The sequence below is a fragment of the Adiantum capillus-veneris genome, chromosome 4, assembly GCF_014529385.1.
Source record: "Adiantum capillus-veneris isolate H3 chromosome 4, ASM1452938v2, whole genome shotgun sequence".
NCBI lineage: Eukaryota > Viridiplantae > Streptophyta > Polypodiopsida > Polypodiales > Pteridaceae > Adiantum > Adiantum capillus-veneris.
This window is the reverse complement of record NC_140934.1, coordinates 159,204,937-159,220,210: the sequence shown is the minus strand read 5'-3', so window position 1 is coordinate 159,220,210 and position 15,274 is coordinate 159,204,937. Positions and strand designations below refer to the sequence as shown.

At 45.4% G+C, this 15,274-nt stretch overlaps 1 protein-coding gene across 3 annotated transcripts in view; it reads right to left on the bottom strand.

Moving 5' to 3' along the window:
* Positions 1 to 13,928, bottom strand: part of LOC147460233 (ARM repeat superfamily protein) — a 234,605-nt gene extending 220,677 nt beyond the window's left edge. For 2 of the 3 annotated variants that reach the window (XR_015187951.1, XM_086511315.1), the window contains exon 1: positions 13,707 to 13,928. Coding sequence is in view for 1 of the 3 variants with exons in the window: in XM_086511315.1 (XP_086367441.1) it covers positions 13,707 to 13,869 (163 nt within the window). In the remaining 2 variants the exon portion in view is untranslated. The remainder of the gene's footprint in view (positions 1 to 13,706) is intronic. The other variant, XM_086511316.1, reaches the window with a different exon arrangement.
* Between the last annotated feature and the right edge of the window lie 1,346 nt (positions 13,929 to 15,274).

The window sequence follows — 15,274 nt, the reverse complement described above, 5'->3', positions numbered from 1 at the left end:
CATAAGTGCCATACCTGGCTGTTGTCCAAAAAAACCAGCCATACCAAAATTGCCCTGTGGCACCCCAAACTGGACCTGATTGCTTTGAAAGCCTTGTTGCATGCCAATATTTCCATACATGGGGTTCATGCCTTCCATACCCCCAAACACTGTTTCTAACATATATTGTTGGTTTCCATGCGCATAACCAGCCATACTTAGGAACACAGATCCACCCCCGAAATACCCAAGATGTACCGTGGGTGGTGGAAAAACCTGATGCATTGCCTGGAAACTGGTTCCATGTCCATTTAATGCAACATGTGGACTCTGAAAGGTGGTGGGTTGAACTGACAAGACCTGTGGAATTGGCGTCCTAACCACCTGTTCATCAACAGAAGGAACTTGTCTTGGAGCCCTTGACTCCGCAACGTGCGAGTGCTCCCTATCCTACTAGGACGCATGAAGTATCTGGGCTTGAGCCTCAACGGGCTCTACTGGCTGTGTGAGTTGCCATGTCTATTGTGGCATTGGTGGCGCTTGCAAAAACTCCATAAACCTTGGGTTCTGCACTAGTCGAGTGAAAACATTCACATCGGCAACCAACTGAGTCCTAAATGCATCACCTTCAAGTTGCCTAGTCATAAAGCCCTGCACTGGTGGAGCACTCACATCAACAAGAGGTACAGATAGGGGTGACCATGAGCTCTCGCCAACCTCAAAACACTGTAGGAATTGCCTACCTAACCTCCGAAGAGGAACCCTCTTCCATAATGCCTTTCCATTTGTCGGCCAAATCCCGCACTCTGTGTCTTCACCAAAAACCAATTGAGACTCACTTCTTGAGGAAAAAGTGATTCTGTCCCGGCAATGGAACCATCAAACCGGTCCGTAGGGCGGTAGACTTTGGCTCACCTGAAACTTAAATTTAAACTTTAGGAAACAGAGAAACTTTGCAAATAAAAACCTATAACGATTGACACTTCAAACACATATGAGAGCGCTACCAAGCAGACGCCGACACCTGTTGGCCCCAAAGACTGGTGCCTCTTTCGGTATTTCTTTATTCTTAGTGCAAAGAAACGATCCGATCACTTTCACCTAACTCCCTCCAAGCTGTCCGGACTTGTCCATGGCTGTAATTGCAAGTTTTTGACCCAATTATGCCAACATAACGGTGCAAAATCCCTGTAGGCCAAAAGTACACGCCTACGACGCTTTTCCCTGCATTCTGGAAGCTTTACGGTGAGCTACAGGTCAATTTCAGCGTGCTATAATTTTCTGTGTTGCCACTGTTAGGTGCCTACAGCCCTGCACACGCATCCCAAGGCCTCTCTCTCTCTCTCTCTCTCTCTCTCTCTCTCTCTCTCTCTCTCTCTCTCTCTCTCTCTCTCTCTCTCTCTCTCTCTCTCTCTCTCTCTCTCTCTCTCTCTGGCGGGCAGCAGTGCGCAACTCTCTCAGCAGCGCGCGCAGGTCTGTAAGCAGCAACGCGCAAGTCTTTCTCCCTTTACAGCGGGACGCAGTTTCTCTCTCGCAGCAGCCCGCATAGAGGCAGGGGTCCGCGTGGCAGCAGAGAGACAGCCCTCGTGGCAGCAGCAGGGGGAGCAGGTCACGCAAGACAGGGCAGAGCGCGCAAGACAGGGCTGAACGAGCAGGACACAAGGTACAGAGCATTTCGCCTCTCACTCACCACACACACCCACGCCACACACACACCCACACGCGAATACACACACTCACGCAATTGTCTGCCCACACACATTTTGCTTCTTCCCCGGTGCCCGCTCTTTTCTTTCTGTCTCAATTGCCTGTTGCAGCTCAGTGCACTTCTCCCCTCGTCGCTGCAAGGGAAGCCCAGAAAGGCCTGCATTCTGAGTGCAAGTGAAAAGGAAATCACTCTTGACGAAGGTCTCCATTAAAGCTGCAAAATTGGCAAGGACGGGGCGAGTTGAGTCCCCCCTTTTTTGGCTCTATTACACAAAAGGGGTCGCAGTGCATCTCTTTAGGACATCATCTCTATCAGTGGCACAGGTTTGTTGCTCCTTTGTATTTGTGATACTTTGGGACCTTCGCCAAATTGGAGACTCGTAGCTGGGATTGTCGCTGCTCTCGCAATTGGCAGTAATAAGGCGGCACACAACAACAGACTTGCTGGTTCGCGCAGCCCTGCTAGTCTGCGCACAGGGGCCGTTACGATGGAGGTCATGAGCGCTTCACCAGTTTGCAAGTCCCGTACGAAGGCGACCTTCATGCTTACAAACAAGCGGATAACACAAGTGGAAAGGGAGATGAAGGAATGGAAAGCAGAGATGGAAGGATGGTGGAAGAAGAAAGCCAACCTTCTTCAAATGTTCCTCAACGAAGGCACGCAATGGAAGGAGGAGAAAGAGGACCTGCAGGTAGTGATACAAGCACTTAAGGCGGATTCACAAGCACTCAAAGAAGAGGTCTCAGCCCTCAAGCGAGAGCTCGCTGATAGAGCAAGCAATGGACTAGAGGAAGGTGAATTCCAACCCTCGGTGATAGAGGAAATCAAGGTCATCAAGGAACAGGTACGGATGATCAAAGAGGAAGAGAAACAAAATGGGGCGAAGAAGTCTTCGTGGGTGGATGTAATCACGAAGACACAGAAGAAGGCGGATGAGGCAGAGAAATGGATAGAAGTCGCTAGGAAAGGGAAGGAGAAAGAAACCACGTCTACCCCCACTCCTACAATCATCAACATGACTTTAGAAGAAGAGCAGTGAAGGAAGACTAGAGCTTTGCACATACGAATAACCGGTCTAAAAGACCAAGATGATGTGGAAGGGGAAGTCAAAGAACTTCTCCGCATGATGGGTAGTGAGGCTACTCATACAAAGGCATGGAGGGTAGGGAAGAAGACACAAGGAAATGGGGAGACTTCAAAAGAAGAGCTCTAATCATGCGCGTCCCATCCATGGAGGCAAAAAAGGACTTCTTGAAGAAGTGTCCTACACTAAAGAAAACTGGCATATTCCTTGGGGATGACCTCACACTCTCACAGCTTGCTCATATGAAAGAAGTTATGCCCGAGATGATGACAGCTCGAGAGAAGAGGAAAGTGGTCTTCTACAGGGATGGACTAGTGGTTATTCTGGAGAAGCGCCCCGCATGACGGCGCGAGACCTATGGGACCACACTCAGAGTGGCTACATGGAATTGTAATGGATCTTTGCGCCTTGATGTAGGGGCCTTTAAGAATAGTTTCACAGGGAGAGACATCATTTTCTACTCTGAGACGCATCAAGCCCCGGGGCAGTCCATGGCACATGCCCCATGTGAGCGGATACAGATGGAAGACAACTTGCAGACAGGAGACTCGATCAGAGCGCAGAGGACGAGGTTCAAGAGGAATGGCCGTCTTATTCAGGGAGGAGCTACAGTCTCTGATACATATAGCTCGGAGGGATGAGCATGAGAGATATATGTGGGTAAGACTGAAGGCAGAGACAGGCAAATATCTCTACATCGCTATTTGCTATTTTCCTCCTAGTACGTCAGTATATGCATCACCTAGAGGACAATCCCCCTTCTCTATTTTAGATGATGATATGGGAGTTTTCCAGAGACGGCGACATTATTATCTTGGGGGATTTCAATTCACGTGACACATCCCAACCCTATGTGTCCGTGGACAAGCTACACCACAGCAGGGTTCAGTCAGTTCAGTCAAGTCTAGATTAGCAATGATCTGGCACTTTTGTGAGTCTATTCGTAGACCGTGCATGCCCAGTCACTTAGCATAGATGCATATCCTCCGATTGCACACAGCATGATCATCGAAATTCCCATCAGAATCCATTAGCATCAGTTAGGGGAATTTTCCAATGCATTTAGCCTATTTTCCTATTTATTGGGATTTTCACTTATTATTTTTAAGTGACTTTCCTACAAAAGTAGGTAGGGCAATTTTGCTAAGTTAATATATAAGCAAACCCAAGTTAGCACTTTTTGGCAGAAGAGGCAGCAGGAGCACCTTGCTCAACAGGCAACTTCTCAGCAAGACCAACCCCCGCGACTACTTTGGCGTTTTCTCCACAGAAGACCTAGCGTTTTTGCATCAGATCAGCCTTGGCGATTTGTGCACAGCAGATCAGCCCCGGCGTCATCACGACACAGCAGATCAGCCTAGCGTTTTTGCATTTGCAGAACCCCGGTGACAAAAGGACCAATTTCAGCCCTGGCGTTTCTGGATTTCAGCAGCAAATTAAGACCCGCATTATTCACCTAAAGTGTAGCAGATTCAGCCCGTAAAGACCATCAGTTTTCAGCCCTAAGAAACCTCATTTTTCAGCCAAGAAAACGCAGCCAAAACAGTCATTTTGAGCCACCGAAACAGTCACGAAATTCAGCGATTAGAAGATCTCAGATTTCAGCCATCGTCGTCGTCGTCGTCGTCGGCATAGACCAAGTTGCATAGTCCATTGCATACGCATTGTACACCTTTGTGCAATCAAAGAATAGACCACTCTCGCCGACGAGAGTGGGGCCTTCGGAGGAGATCCACTCACTTTGTTCGTGATCACTAATCTTGAGAAAATACAACATTCATTCCGCTGCACCTAACATCAATGCTAGGACTGCCCACCACCAGACAGTATTCTATGATACCTCAGAGGAGTTGATGAGAGAGCTTGATATTACAGAAATGGGCATGTCTAGATTATCATAGGATGAGGAGCACATTGAGTATGGCAAATACTTGATTGATATGGGGACTGCACATGGATTGGCCATTTTGAATGGCCTACAGCGATTCCCTGCAGAAGATGGAGGTTTTACATGCTTTCCACATCGGCATGGCGCTAGTCCAGTGGATTATGTTATGGCTCCGCCAGGACTCATTCCTTCCTTTCAGGATTCCGTGGTGGAAACTAGACCGGTTGGGGTAGCAGTCGATCATGCTATCTTGTCTTTCACTCTATCGTTCCAGTTCAACACAACTCCATTGGGAGAGGCCTCCACTGTCATGCCAAGGGCATACGCAAGGGAGGTCACGGACCTGGGCCAATAAGTGGCCGGTTGCCAGCGTGGAACAGGAAATTCAGTAGCCAGGGGCTATATAAGGGAGGTTGGGCGGTGAATCCAAGCCAAGCAGTTCCACCCAGGGCTTTACACTGGTATCAGAGCTCAGAGGAGGAGAGCTATGGAGGAGGGGGCAAGATGGCTTTGCATGGCTTTGTGCATCTCTCTCGCTCTCTCTCTCTCTCTCTCTCTCTCTCTCTCTCTCTCTCTCTCTCTCTCTCTCTCTCTCTCTCTCTCTCTCTCTCTCTCTCTCCTTGAAGGAGGAGAAAAAGATAAGGACATGCTTTTAGGATTTTCAGGATTTGCATAGCAAAGATGAGGATGCAAAAGAGGGTCGTTGAGTTCTTGGCATACAATTGCATGCTCCATGCAAACCTTGGCCACGAGAAGACGAAGCTCGGCATGTACAGTGCTCCTTGCAAGGCGGTCGACTAAGAGTTGCGTGTGCAGAGCCTCTTGAGGCGAGGGGAGAGGGTGTTTCGACCGAAGCCAAACACTGCAAGGCAATGCTTGACGGGTGCGCGCCACCGAGCCAGGGAATTCTCGTCACGCGGCCGAAGCCCGGAGAGTTTTGCATAGAGCGCTTCCTTGTCTGCAACCCCTGCGCGCTGCTCCCTGTAATCGCCATCGTTATGCAGGCAATAAGTTTTTTCAATTTTCTTCTTGTGTTCTCACACTGGCCGCCCACGGTGGCAGAGCCATGAACAAGGAGGGGTGCCCACGGTCGGCCCCCCATCCTCTTCTTCCATGCTTCGACAAGACCGTCAAGGCACGCTCTTGCAGAATTTCTCCAACATCGGCAAAATCAAAACAATTCTGAATATGCCGAGCTTGGGTCTTGCACAATCATGCAAGATGAACAAGGGGTACATGCGCCATAAGGTCGATCACAATCTTCATCGAGCACGGCGAGGTGCTACATCTCGGCAAGATTATGACACATATTCGACAAGCCGCCGATTTTCTATAGTTGCAGAACTTTGAACGAGCACCATGCACGACATGGTCGTAGCCTCACGGATTTTTGACGGAACTCCGTACATGTTGAAGGTTATTTGGTATATAGGAGATGCTTCATGGTACATCCAATAGCAAAGTGTTGACAATAAGGACATCGCATCGAGGCTTTTGGTCAACTATTCCAAAATGGACGTATTAAAAGGTTTGAGATTCACCTTCTTGTCGTTTTCATAGCTTTCTGTATATGATTGTATTGCAGGAGCGTGTCATTATTTTAATCTTGGCCATGGTGCCCTGAGAGACTACCTAGGGGTCAAGTACGACCATGGTCAGTTCATTCCATCCGATTAAGATGGTTGTTACCACAAATCGGACTAAGGGGGCTAAGCGCCATCTATTGACACCTATTTTGGCATGGCTAAGAGCCATTTGTTTGTAGTCGATCAATGATTGATTTCAAGAACTAACACTTCTATCCAGTTAAGTACCCATCGATTATAATGGACAAGCAAGAGTCTTGCCATTACTGATTTTTTGGGCAATATTTTAACACTACACACTTTGAGTGTGAAAATCCAGTTGAGTTTTTGAACGCCTTAAACTCGTAAGGGCTTATCTCTACCAAGGTGTATAGATGACGCTAGGATATTTCAGACAGCACGGCTGTTCACAAAAACCCAAGAATGGAGTTTCCGGAAAAGATCTAGTTGTAAATACGATTCCAACTTCAGTGGATCTCTTATTTTATCTCTAGCACTACGAGTGTGTATGAGTCCAGTTTGGGGTAAGACCCAGCTCGTGATTATTAAATCACTTATTAAGTGTGATGGTCAATTCTTGGAATCTTCACACTTGCACTTTCAAGGAAAGAAGTTGATAAGTTGCCAAGGGCTCGTGGATAATTTCAACTTTCAAAGTTGAATTAAGATACTATCGGCTAATCGTTGAGTAGTTTTCCTGCAACATTTAACCCAGGGGTTTGACAATGCTGATTTTACCCAAGGGGTCTGGTTTGCAAAGGCCACACCCAAAGTTACATGTGCAGTACTACTTGCATTTCACTAATTTTCAATTAGTGTTCCTAGGCCTTTGCCCGGGGGAAATTTAGGCAGGTGCTTTTCACTCCGATATAGGTACGCATCTGTTTTGGTTTTGTTTCTTTTGGTTTGTTTTTTATGCAGGATGCATAAATTATGTTTGCTCTTCAAAGAAAAGAGAAGGTCATGTAAGAGCCACGACATTTGGGCAGTGGTGTCCAAAATAAGTTTCTACATTATGCAATTATAACCCACTTGTAGGGTTTATTTGGCACATGTCACATGGGATACAACATGGTCTAGGAACTCAAGGAGTTCGGTTTAGCTAGTGTGGAGCAAGGCTAATGAGGGTCCCTCTCACTCCCGTCGTAAAGTGTTTGCAGTTACCTCCACGCACAAGTACATCGCGTACTTGAAGGATGTTTTTTTCAAACATCCTTATATGAGACATATTCCACATGTGGAGAATATGAGTCTCTAAGACTGACAGTGGCACCCACTATTTCAATTCCGTGTCACGACAAAGTCCCTAGGTACTGGTCAAATCTATTTTCTAGCCCATTTTTAGCACGACGTATCAAGAGCAATTTCAGTGGCCAGAAATTGTAGGATACTTGGAATGACTTGTTAAGGTACAAGTGCAGCTAAACAACATTACAGATGGTTGTTTATGAGCCACTTGTGGATTTCCGTGTATCCACATCACCAGCCATGTCAGAGTCACAAAATCCCTTCAACTCAGTTCACTTGAGACGCCTAAACTTTAACAGTTCTACTATTGTAGAGCTTCACATCCAACAAAGAAGTAAACACATCAATACTAAGACTACAACCTGTTTGTTCTATTTGATGTATCCATCTAGAAGTGATCACTGTTTCACCTTCTATTATGGTTCAAACGTTTCAGCACAACAGGCAAATGATTGCAGCTGAAAGTATTTAGTTTCTTTTCAGAACTATTTACATTCCTTTTTAATGTGTGCTAGGAGCACCATATTCGCCATAAGTATTGGCAAGGACGATTATGGATATACAGGTTCGGATCTGTTTTTTGCTAAATGTATGCACACTAGGTGTTATGGACCCTAGTGTTTAGCAAAGGCTGATTTGGAAAGGCATGCGCATTCATAAAATGATTGCTGATGAAGCATTTTGCACTCTATGTGCAGTATCTCTCTGAGATTACTTTTGGGTCTATGAATCACCAATCGAGGTCATGGCTCGGTTTGGGTGCTTGTGGATTTTTCAAGTTAACCACGATGGTTATTTAGGACATTGTTGCTTCCTCAGCATTATTGTACGATATTGTGATCCCCGTTTACTAGTCATCTGGGACGACTGTCTGTAAACCGTGGGGAAAAACACATCTCAATACTGTCATAATCCAAAGAGGATAGGCAGATTACAAGTTACAAGTGTACTCTTGTGCTGAAGGATATGCAAAGCGCGTACGTTAGCACCAAACATTCCAATTGGCAAGAATGTATCATTCTAGTTGGCGTTGCTTACAATCAGGTAAAGCATGTTTGTGACTCAATTTAGTCCCTTCATGTTTAAGTCGAGAACTAATTATGGTGGAGTTGTTTACTGATGGACTTTGAGAACAAGTCAAGGACTTAACCTTGGCCGATGAGTTATGTCATCAAGTTACTTTCATGGACAGTGAAAGGAGGTACTTTCGGGTACAACTTTGTTGTGATAGCTCGTTTAGCATGCTCATGTGCGTTCTAAATGGAGTCTACACACTATGATTGGATAGGAACTGGTAACACAAGATGGTTACAAAGGGACAACAATGTAGAAAATCAAGATATTACTCTTGGTTTCATTGAATCTCCTACTGAACCATGTTCCACTCAAGCAAACAGTTGGATCTATGAAGGATTCCACTATGGAAACATTAGTGTATCATCACTCTTGTTTTCCAGGACGAAAACGCTTCTCCAAGGGGGGAGTAATGTCATGCCAAGGGCATACCCAGGGGAGGTCACGGACCTCGGCCATAAGTGGTCGGCTGCCAATGTGGAACAGGGGGTTCAGTAGCCAGGGGCTATATAAGGGAGGTTGGGCGGTGAATCCAAGCCAGGCAATTCCACCCAAGGCTTTACATCCACACATACTCGGTATACCTTCACGAGGGAGACGGATCACGTATACACTGATGAGATATATAGGCAACTATGCACTGAGGAGCCAGGACAACCACCAGATGAGCTCACCCAGATTCTAACAAAGACGCTGCATGATGCAGCATCAGAGGCATATCCCCACAGCCAGCCTACACGCAGACGATCTGGAAGCATGCCTCAGAACAGTTGGTATGATGAGAAGTGTAGAGAGACGAGGATCAAATCACATAGAGAGGTGCTCATGGGTACTACTACACATAGAGAATCACGTATTATCTTCCGCCACCTAGTGCAACGAAAGAAGAGGGCTTACCTATCTCAATTAGAGCATGATCTGTATCCGTTGTTTCTGAGTCAGGACTCTAGTGAGGCATGGAGGCTTTCAATGAGCACTCTCCACCGCCAGCCATCACTTCCACAGAGACATGGGGAGAATATGCTACATCTCTATACAGCATCGAGGCAGCCATCTTTGCCTGATCTTCCAAAGGCATGCCCAGAAACATGTACTTTCTTTACTGCTGAGAGGATAAGGAAAGCCATTGACAAGTAGAAGACAAGAAGAGCACAGGATCATGATGGTCTGGTAGCAGAGCACTTTATCCATGCCAGAGATATGCTTGTAGAGCCTCTTGCTATGATGTTTAATAGAGCCATGTATGAGGGTTTCCCTTAGACTTGGAGTATGTCCACTATTGTGCCTATCTTCAAGTCGGGAGATCCTATGCTTCCCGAGAATTACCGAACCATCATGGTTGGTCACACTCTGGCTAGGCTATATGCATCAATTCTTGAGCATGAGTTAAGTGGATGGGCAGAGAAAGAGGGCATACGGGCAGCAGGACAAGCAGGGTTCAGGAGAGGTTTCTCCACTCTTGACCAGATTTTGACACTCAAAGCCATTATTGAGGAGGGTAGACACCATGGCAAGAGGATATATTATAGCTTTGTGGATTTCCGCAAGCCTTTGATACAGTGCCATGAGCCAGACTCATACGCAGATTGCAAGACATGGGGGTGCCCACAGAGCTGATCTGGGGGATCTTAGCTTTATACAGGACAGTGGTAGGGCAAGTACGCACTACTCAGGGCATGTCCAACATGGTTCACTCCACCATTGGGGTGAAGCACGGTTGTCCCCTATCTTCGACTCTCTTTGGGATATATGTAGATGAGTTTTCAGATTATGTACATACAGAGGGTGATAGAGGTACTCAGCTTGCAGGGACATGGATTCCGTTGCTATTATATGCTGATGATATTGTGTTGATCTCCGATTCTCCAGTAGGGATGCAGCATCATTTGGATGCATTGCATGATTTTGCACGGGATAGTGGATTGTCTGTAAGGAGGTCCGCCCCCACTTTTACATATGGTTGAGAGACTGTGGAGTATGCAGATACATACACTTATCTTGGGGCGGTTTTCAGTGGTCCAGCTGAGGCGTGCAACACATACGCGATTGACCAGAGCCTATGCAGCATTGGGGAGACTTGAGAGCATATGTTCGCAGGTTCAGTTCCAAGAACCTCGGACAAAGCTTTGGCTCTTTGACACTTTGGTTACTTCGGCCATGCTGTACGGAGTGGAGATATGGGGCCCTCAATTGATCATCATAGCAGAGCTGGCAGTACTGACGGATGGAGATGTATGGAGAAGCCATTGGTGTCTATGATTTCTTGGATGATTAAGGCCAAGGCCTCAGTACCACATGACATTGTTAGGGCGGAGCTCGCTGCTCCTCCATTGGTAGTGGAGGCACTCACTCGATCAGTTTCATTTATGCATAGCACTTGGGCTCTCCCTAGAGACAGATATGCTCGATTAGCACTAAAGTCTTTGTGACAGCTGGCATTGCAGGGAGATAGATCATGTTGGTATGCAGAGATGGCATCTTGGTTTCAGTTACATGGCTTTAGTATGGACCGGCCACCCCCATTTCAGTACTCTCTGGATGCACCCTCCATCCTCCTCACAAGAGCAGAGATTACCAGGCTCATCAGACAGGACTTGATTCAGTTGGATACCAAGAGGACATAGATACAATCCACACATGAGCTAGGTACGAAGATGACTTTCTATAGAGAGCATCTTCTCCAACTCACGAAGGATGGTTTTGTGATCAGACCAGGATACATGGATACTCATCTATCCCACAAGATACGATGTGCTATTGGACAGATACACACATCCTCACATCAGCTAGAGATCGAGACAGGCAGATTTAGAGGAGTACCTGCTGAGTCCAAGATTTGTCAGGTGTGCCAAATAGAGCCAGAGACAGAGCTACATTACATCTGTCACTACCCAGTATACTATGAGATATGAGACCGCTTTCACTGTCTATTCAGAGAGGGTTTTGGGCCACTTTCTATGGTCATGAGATACCAGGATCAGAGATGCCTTGGATTATACTTACTAGAGATTCGCGAACACAAAGAGGGCCTCTTGAAGAGGGGCACAATGAGAGATCCAGCGACAGCGGAAGATCACAGTTTTCTTTCAGTCACAGACAGAGGAGTTCGAGCAATCCCCACAGCATAACAACACCAGGGGTACCAGAGGCATACTGCTTGATCGTGCGATAGATCATAGAGTTGGAGCAGTCCCGTCGCCCACGGATGAGAGGGCCCTCTCGATATCGACGCAGACTGCGACAGAGGATCCATACCATACTGGCACGACACAAGAGCCGTCCCGGATACTGATGTATATATATATATATATGATGCCTCGACTGTCAAAGAGCTCCATTGTATCAGCTCACCCTTTGTCTTTCCTTTGTATCAGCTTTCACCCCACCCCTACCCACTATTTTCTTTTTAGTTCTTTGTACTTTTTGTACCCAGACATGGTATTAGATTCACCACATGTAACCTTTTGGTCTCATAGGTCATTTTGGCCTTTTGAAGACGTTAATATTACATTACATTTTCTCTCGTCTTGTCCTTTCTACCTCATCAATTTCTCTTCTCCACAAGCACCTTGTTCTTGTATGTTGCATTGGCGGAGTCAATGTGTCCATCGGATCATGAGCCAGTTCTTGTCTTCATTGCATCTTCCATTGCCTCCTTTGACATGAGCATGCAACCGAGATTTGCCTATGACAAGTGTAATGGCAACATCACACCCAGGTGCCGCTAAAACCACATCCATTTGTGGTCCCATTTCTTCAAGCATTACTCCAGGTCGAGCCATCAATTCCGGTGAAATTAAGTTGGTCTTGGCTTCTCCACCATCGAAAAATATCAAGACCACCTCATCTCATACCTTGCCCCACGCTCTGCCAAGCTCAGTCCTCTCATCCCCATGGTCTAGGATTGCCTTCATGAAATCCAATACGGGTCATGAGTTTGTCTTTCCTTTCTTTGCTCGCTCCGATGCCACTTTAGAACTCTCTCGTTTATCCTCTGCTTTCCTTTATGGTTCTTCTTAGGACATTAGCTAAGATGTGCCCAACTTCTCCACAGCCATAGCACTTGCCCTTTTTTTATTATTTGGAACACTCTTCTACTATCAAGTTAGGCCCTATGGATTTCTTCTTCTGCTACTTCTTGCCCTTCTCCTTCTCCTTCGAAGATTCCTTCTCTGATAGCTTGGACACTAGCTTGCTTGCCACGTAACTCAAGGAGCTTGAATGCATGGAGAAGTTGTCCATAGCATGTTTCATGAGCTCTTGGACTTCTGTTGCAAACAATATCGCCGGATCTCTTTGGGTAATCCACACCAACACCGCTCCATCTGCTCCAAAAAAGAAACCTTCCACGTTATGACCACATCGGCCTCGTATTGTTGTGTCAGCCACACCGAAGAAAATAACTTTAATTTGCAAACTTCTTCATCATGAACCGAAGTCTTTTCAGAGACATCACCCCAAGTCCCCCGTTAATGATCGACAAGAACTTGGGCATGTGAATCGGCTAGGACTGGTTAATCTGAAGATGGTTCTCCAAATCCGCCACAAACAAAATCAAATCAACCCAACGACTGTGAAAAAGAATAGCGACCAGCCACGAGATCCTCTTGGTCACAAAAAATCAACATTCCATCAAGCTTGCAGATTGCAACAAGGTACTCTCTTCTGTCACCTACCGCTTCGGAGTAGATATGAAGTCAGTTAGGGCAAAAAAGTGATGGCCTTTGCATTGTATTGTAGCAAAGTAGAAGATTTTCAAAATCGAGCAGAGGTCGACTAAAACCTCCATTTCACCTTCATCGTATGAAGGCTACCTTATGTCCAAATGTTCTTTACACCTAGCCATCTAGGTATGCTGCACATGTACCTCCTTCAATAGCAATATAGCTCAAACGTAGATTTTGCAGCAGCCAAAAACAGCCACACGAATTATAAAGGTACCACCAATTTTGCCATGGAAAAAGATCTCTGGCATCCACAAGGAGCTGCAGAACTTTCTGCATAAGTGACATGTGCTTCGTATTACGTTCTCGGGCAGAATAAACAAGCATTGGAGTAGAGGTTAGCTTGTTGACAAACAGAAAGAAAGGAATAGTAAAAATACACCGTAGGCACAAAAACAGAGAAGGGCTTGCAAACCTGAAAGAGCAAGGGAGAAAATTGTGGCAGTGTCAATGTCAGCAGCCTCGCGAGTATCGAAGAGGATGGAGGGGCGTGTCTTTTGCTTGTAAAAGCTCTGATTGTCTTCCTCTCTTGAGGTTGTTGCTAAGGCCTGCAGCTGCGCTGCCAGTGCCGTCGCCATGGCTTCACGTTAAAATTTTCTCTTCTAGTAAGTAGTATTTCAATCCATTTTTCCTTCCTTAAACCTTTGAACCAACCCTAGGCTAAATGACTTTTTCTAGCTTAGGAAACTATATATCCTCTAGGTATGTTGTTCTCACGATGAATAGTGTTAGATGTTTAAAGATAGCTTTTTAAGGTTGGCATTGTCATTTCAGCCTCAGATGGGAAGTAGAATCTATATTTACCCACATGTGTTGCTAACTGTGAGAGGCGAGACCTACAACGTGAAGCTTAGGTAGGGTTTGTGTTGAAGTCGGTGGGCAATGCTAGCACGATGCAAGAAGATAGATAGAGAGATGTTATTATCATCCTCATAGGAAGATACATGTGATTGTCTATGTATGGGGACAATAGTGATTCTTGATGCTCCAGGATTTGGCTTGATACCTTAAAGATATCCCACTTTGTGAGTGGCCAACTTTCAATCCCATCGCAGACATGCTCAATACTAAAAATAGAGGGCATACATGGGAGTGAACCATAAAATGACATCTTTTCAGCATTTAATTGCTCATATTGTTGCCTACAATGCATGTATATATCCATAAGACTCAAATTGCCAAAACTCTCAGGTTGCTTGCTCTTCAAGTTTCTCCAAAATCTTCCACATGTTGAGCCTTTCCTTGGACTTGAAATAATTGACGCTTGACTTCTTATGTTCTTATCTTCTTTTGAATCAATTCCTTGCATGCATGCAAATGACTTTAATAGTTAGTCTCTCTTTCTCCCACACAAGTTTTCGTAGCTTTGGCTTGCTCATGCTTATGCATAATTAACTATACAAATAACTAATTCTTAATGCTTAAATATCTTCTTTCCAACATGATTCTTACTTAATCTCCATGGATCCTATGAGCCAAGAGGTTTTTAAGGCCTTGGGATTGAGTTCAATGAGTTGATTTAAGTGAAAAGCCTAATCGCAATCTTTGTCGAATTTTAGAGCTTTTATCTCTTCAATTTGTGCAGTTAAAAGTGCAATTAGCTAGTTGTATTGATCAAAATCTCTTTTGAAGAAGAATAATTAAATTAATACAAAGTCCTTTCATAGGGAAGGTTGGCTCTAAAAAGTCCGGCCCTCCACTAGAGTTGAATTCTCTCTCTCTCTCTCTCTCTCTCTCTCTCTCTCTCTCTCTCTCTCTCTCTGTTCCAGCACATGTATGTGATGTGTGATTTGAATTTAAGTTAATGCTTGCTTTGCAATTATCATGTTTGAATATGCTCAATGTTTCATAATTAATTAGTTGTTTTAATTGGTCCACAATTTTCGTTGCACTTTAATTCCAATTCATTGTCCAAAGCATAAAACTCTTTATGCAATACATGATGGATTCGGAGAGTAGCATATAGTCAATCTCACTATCCCC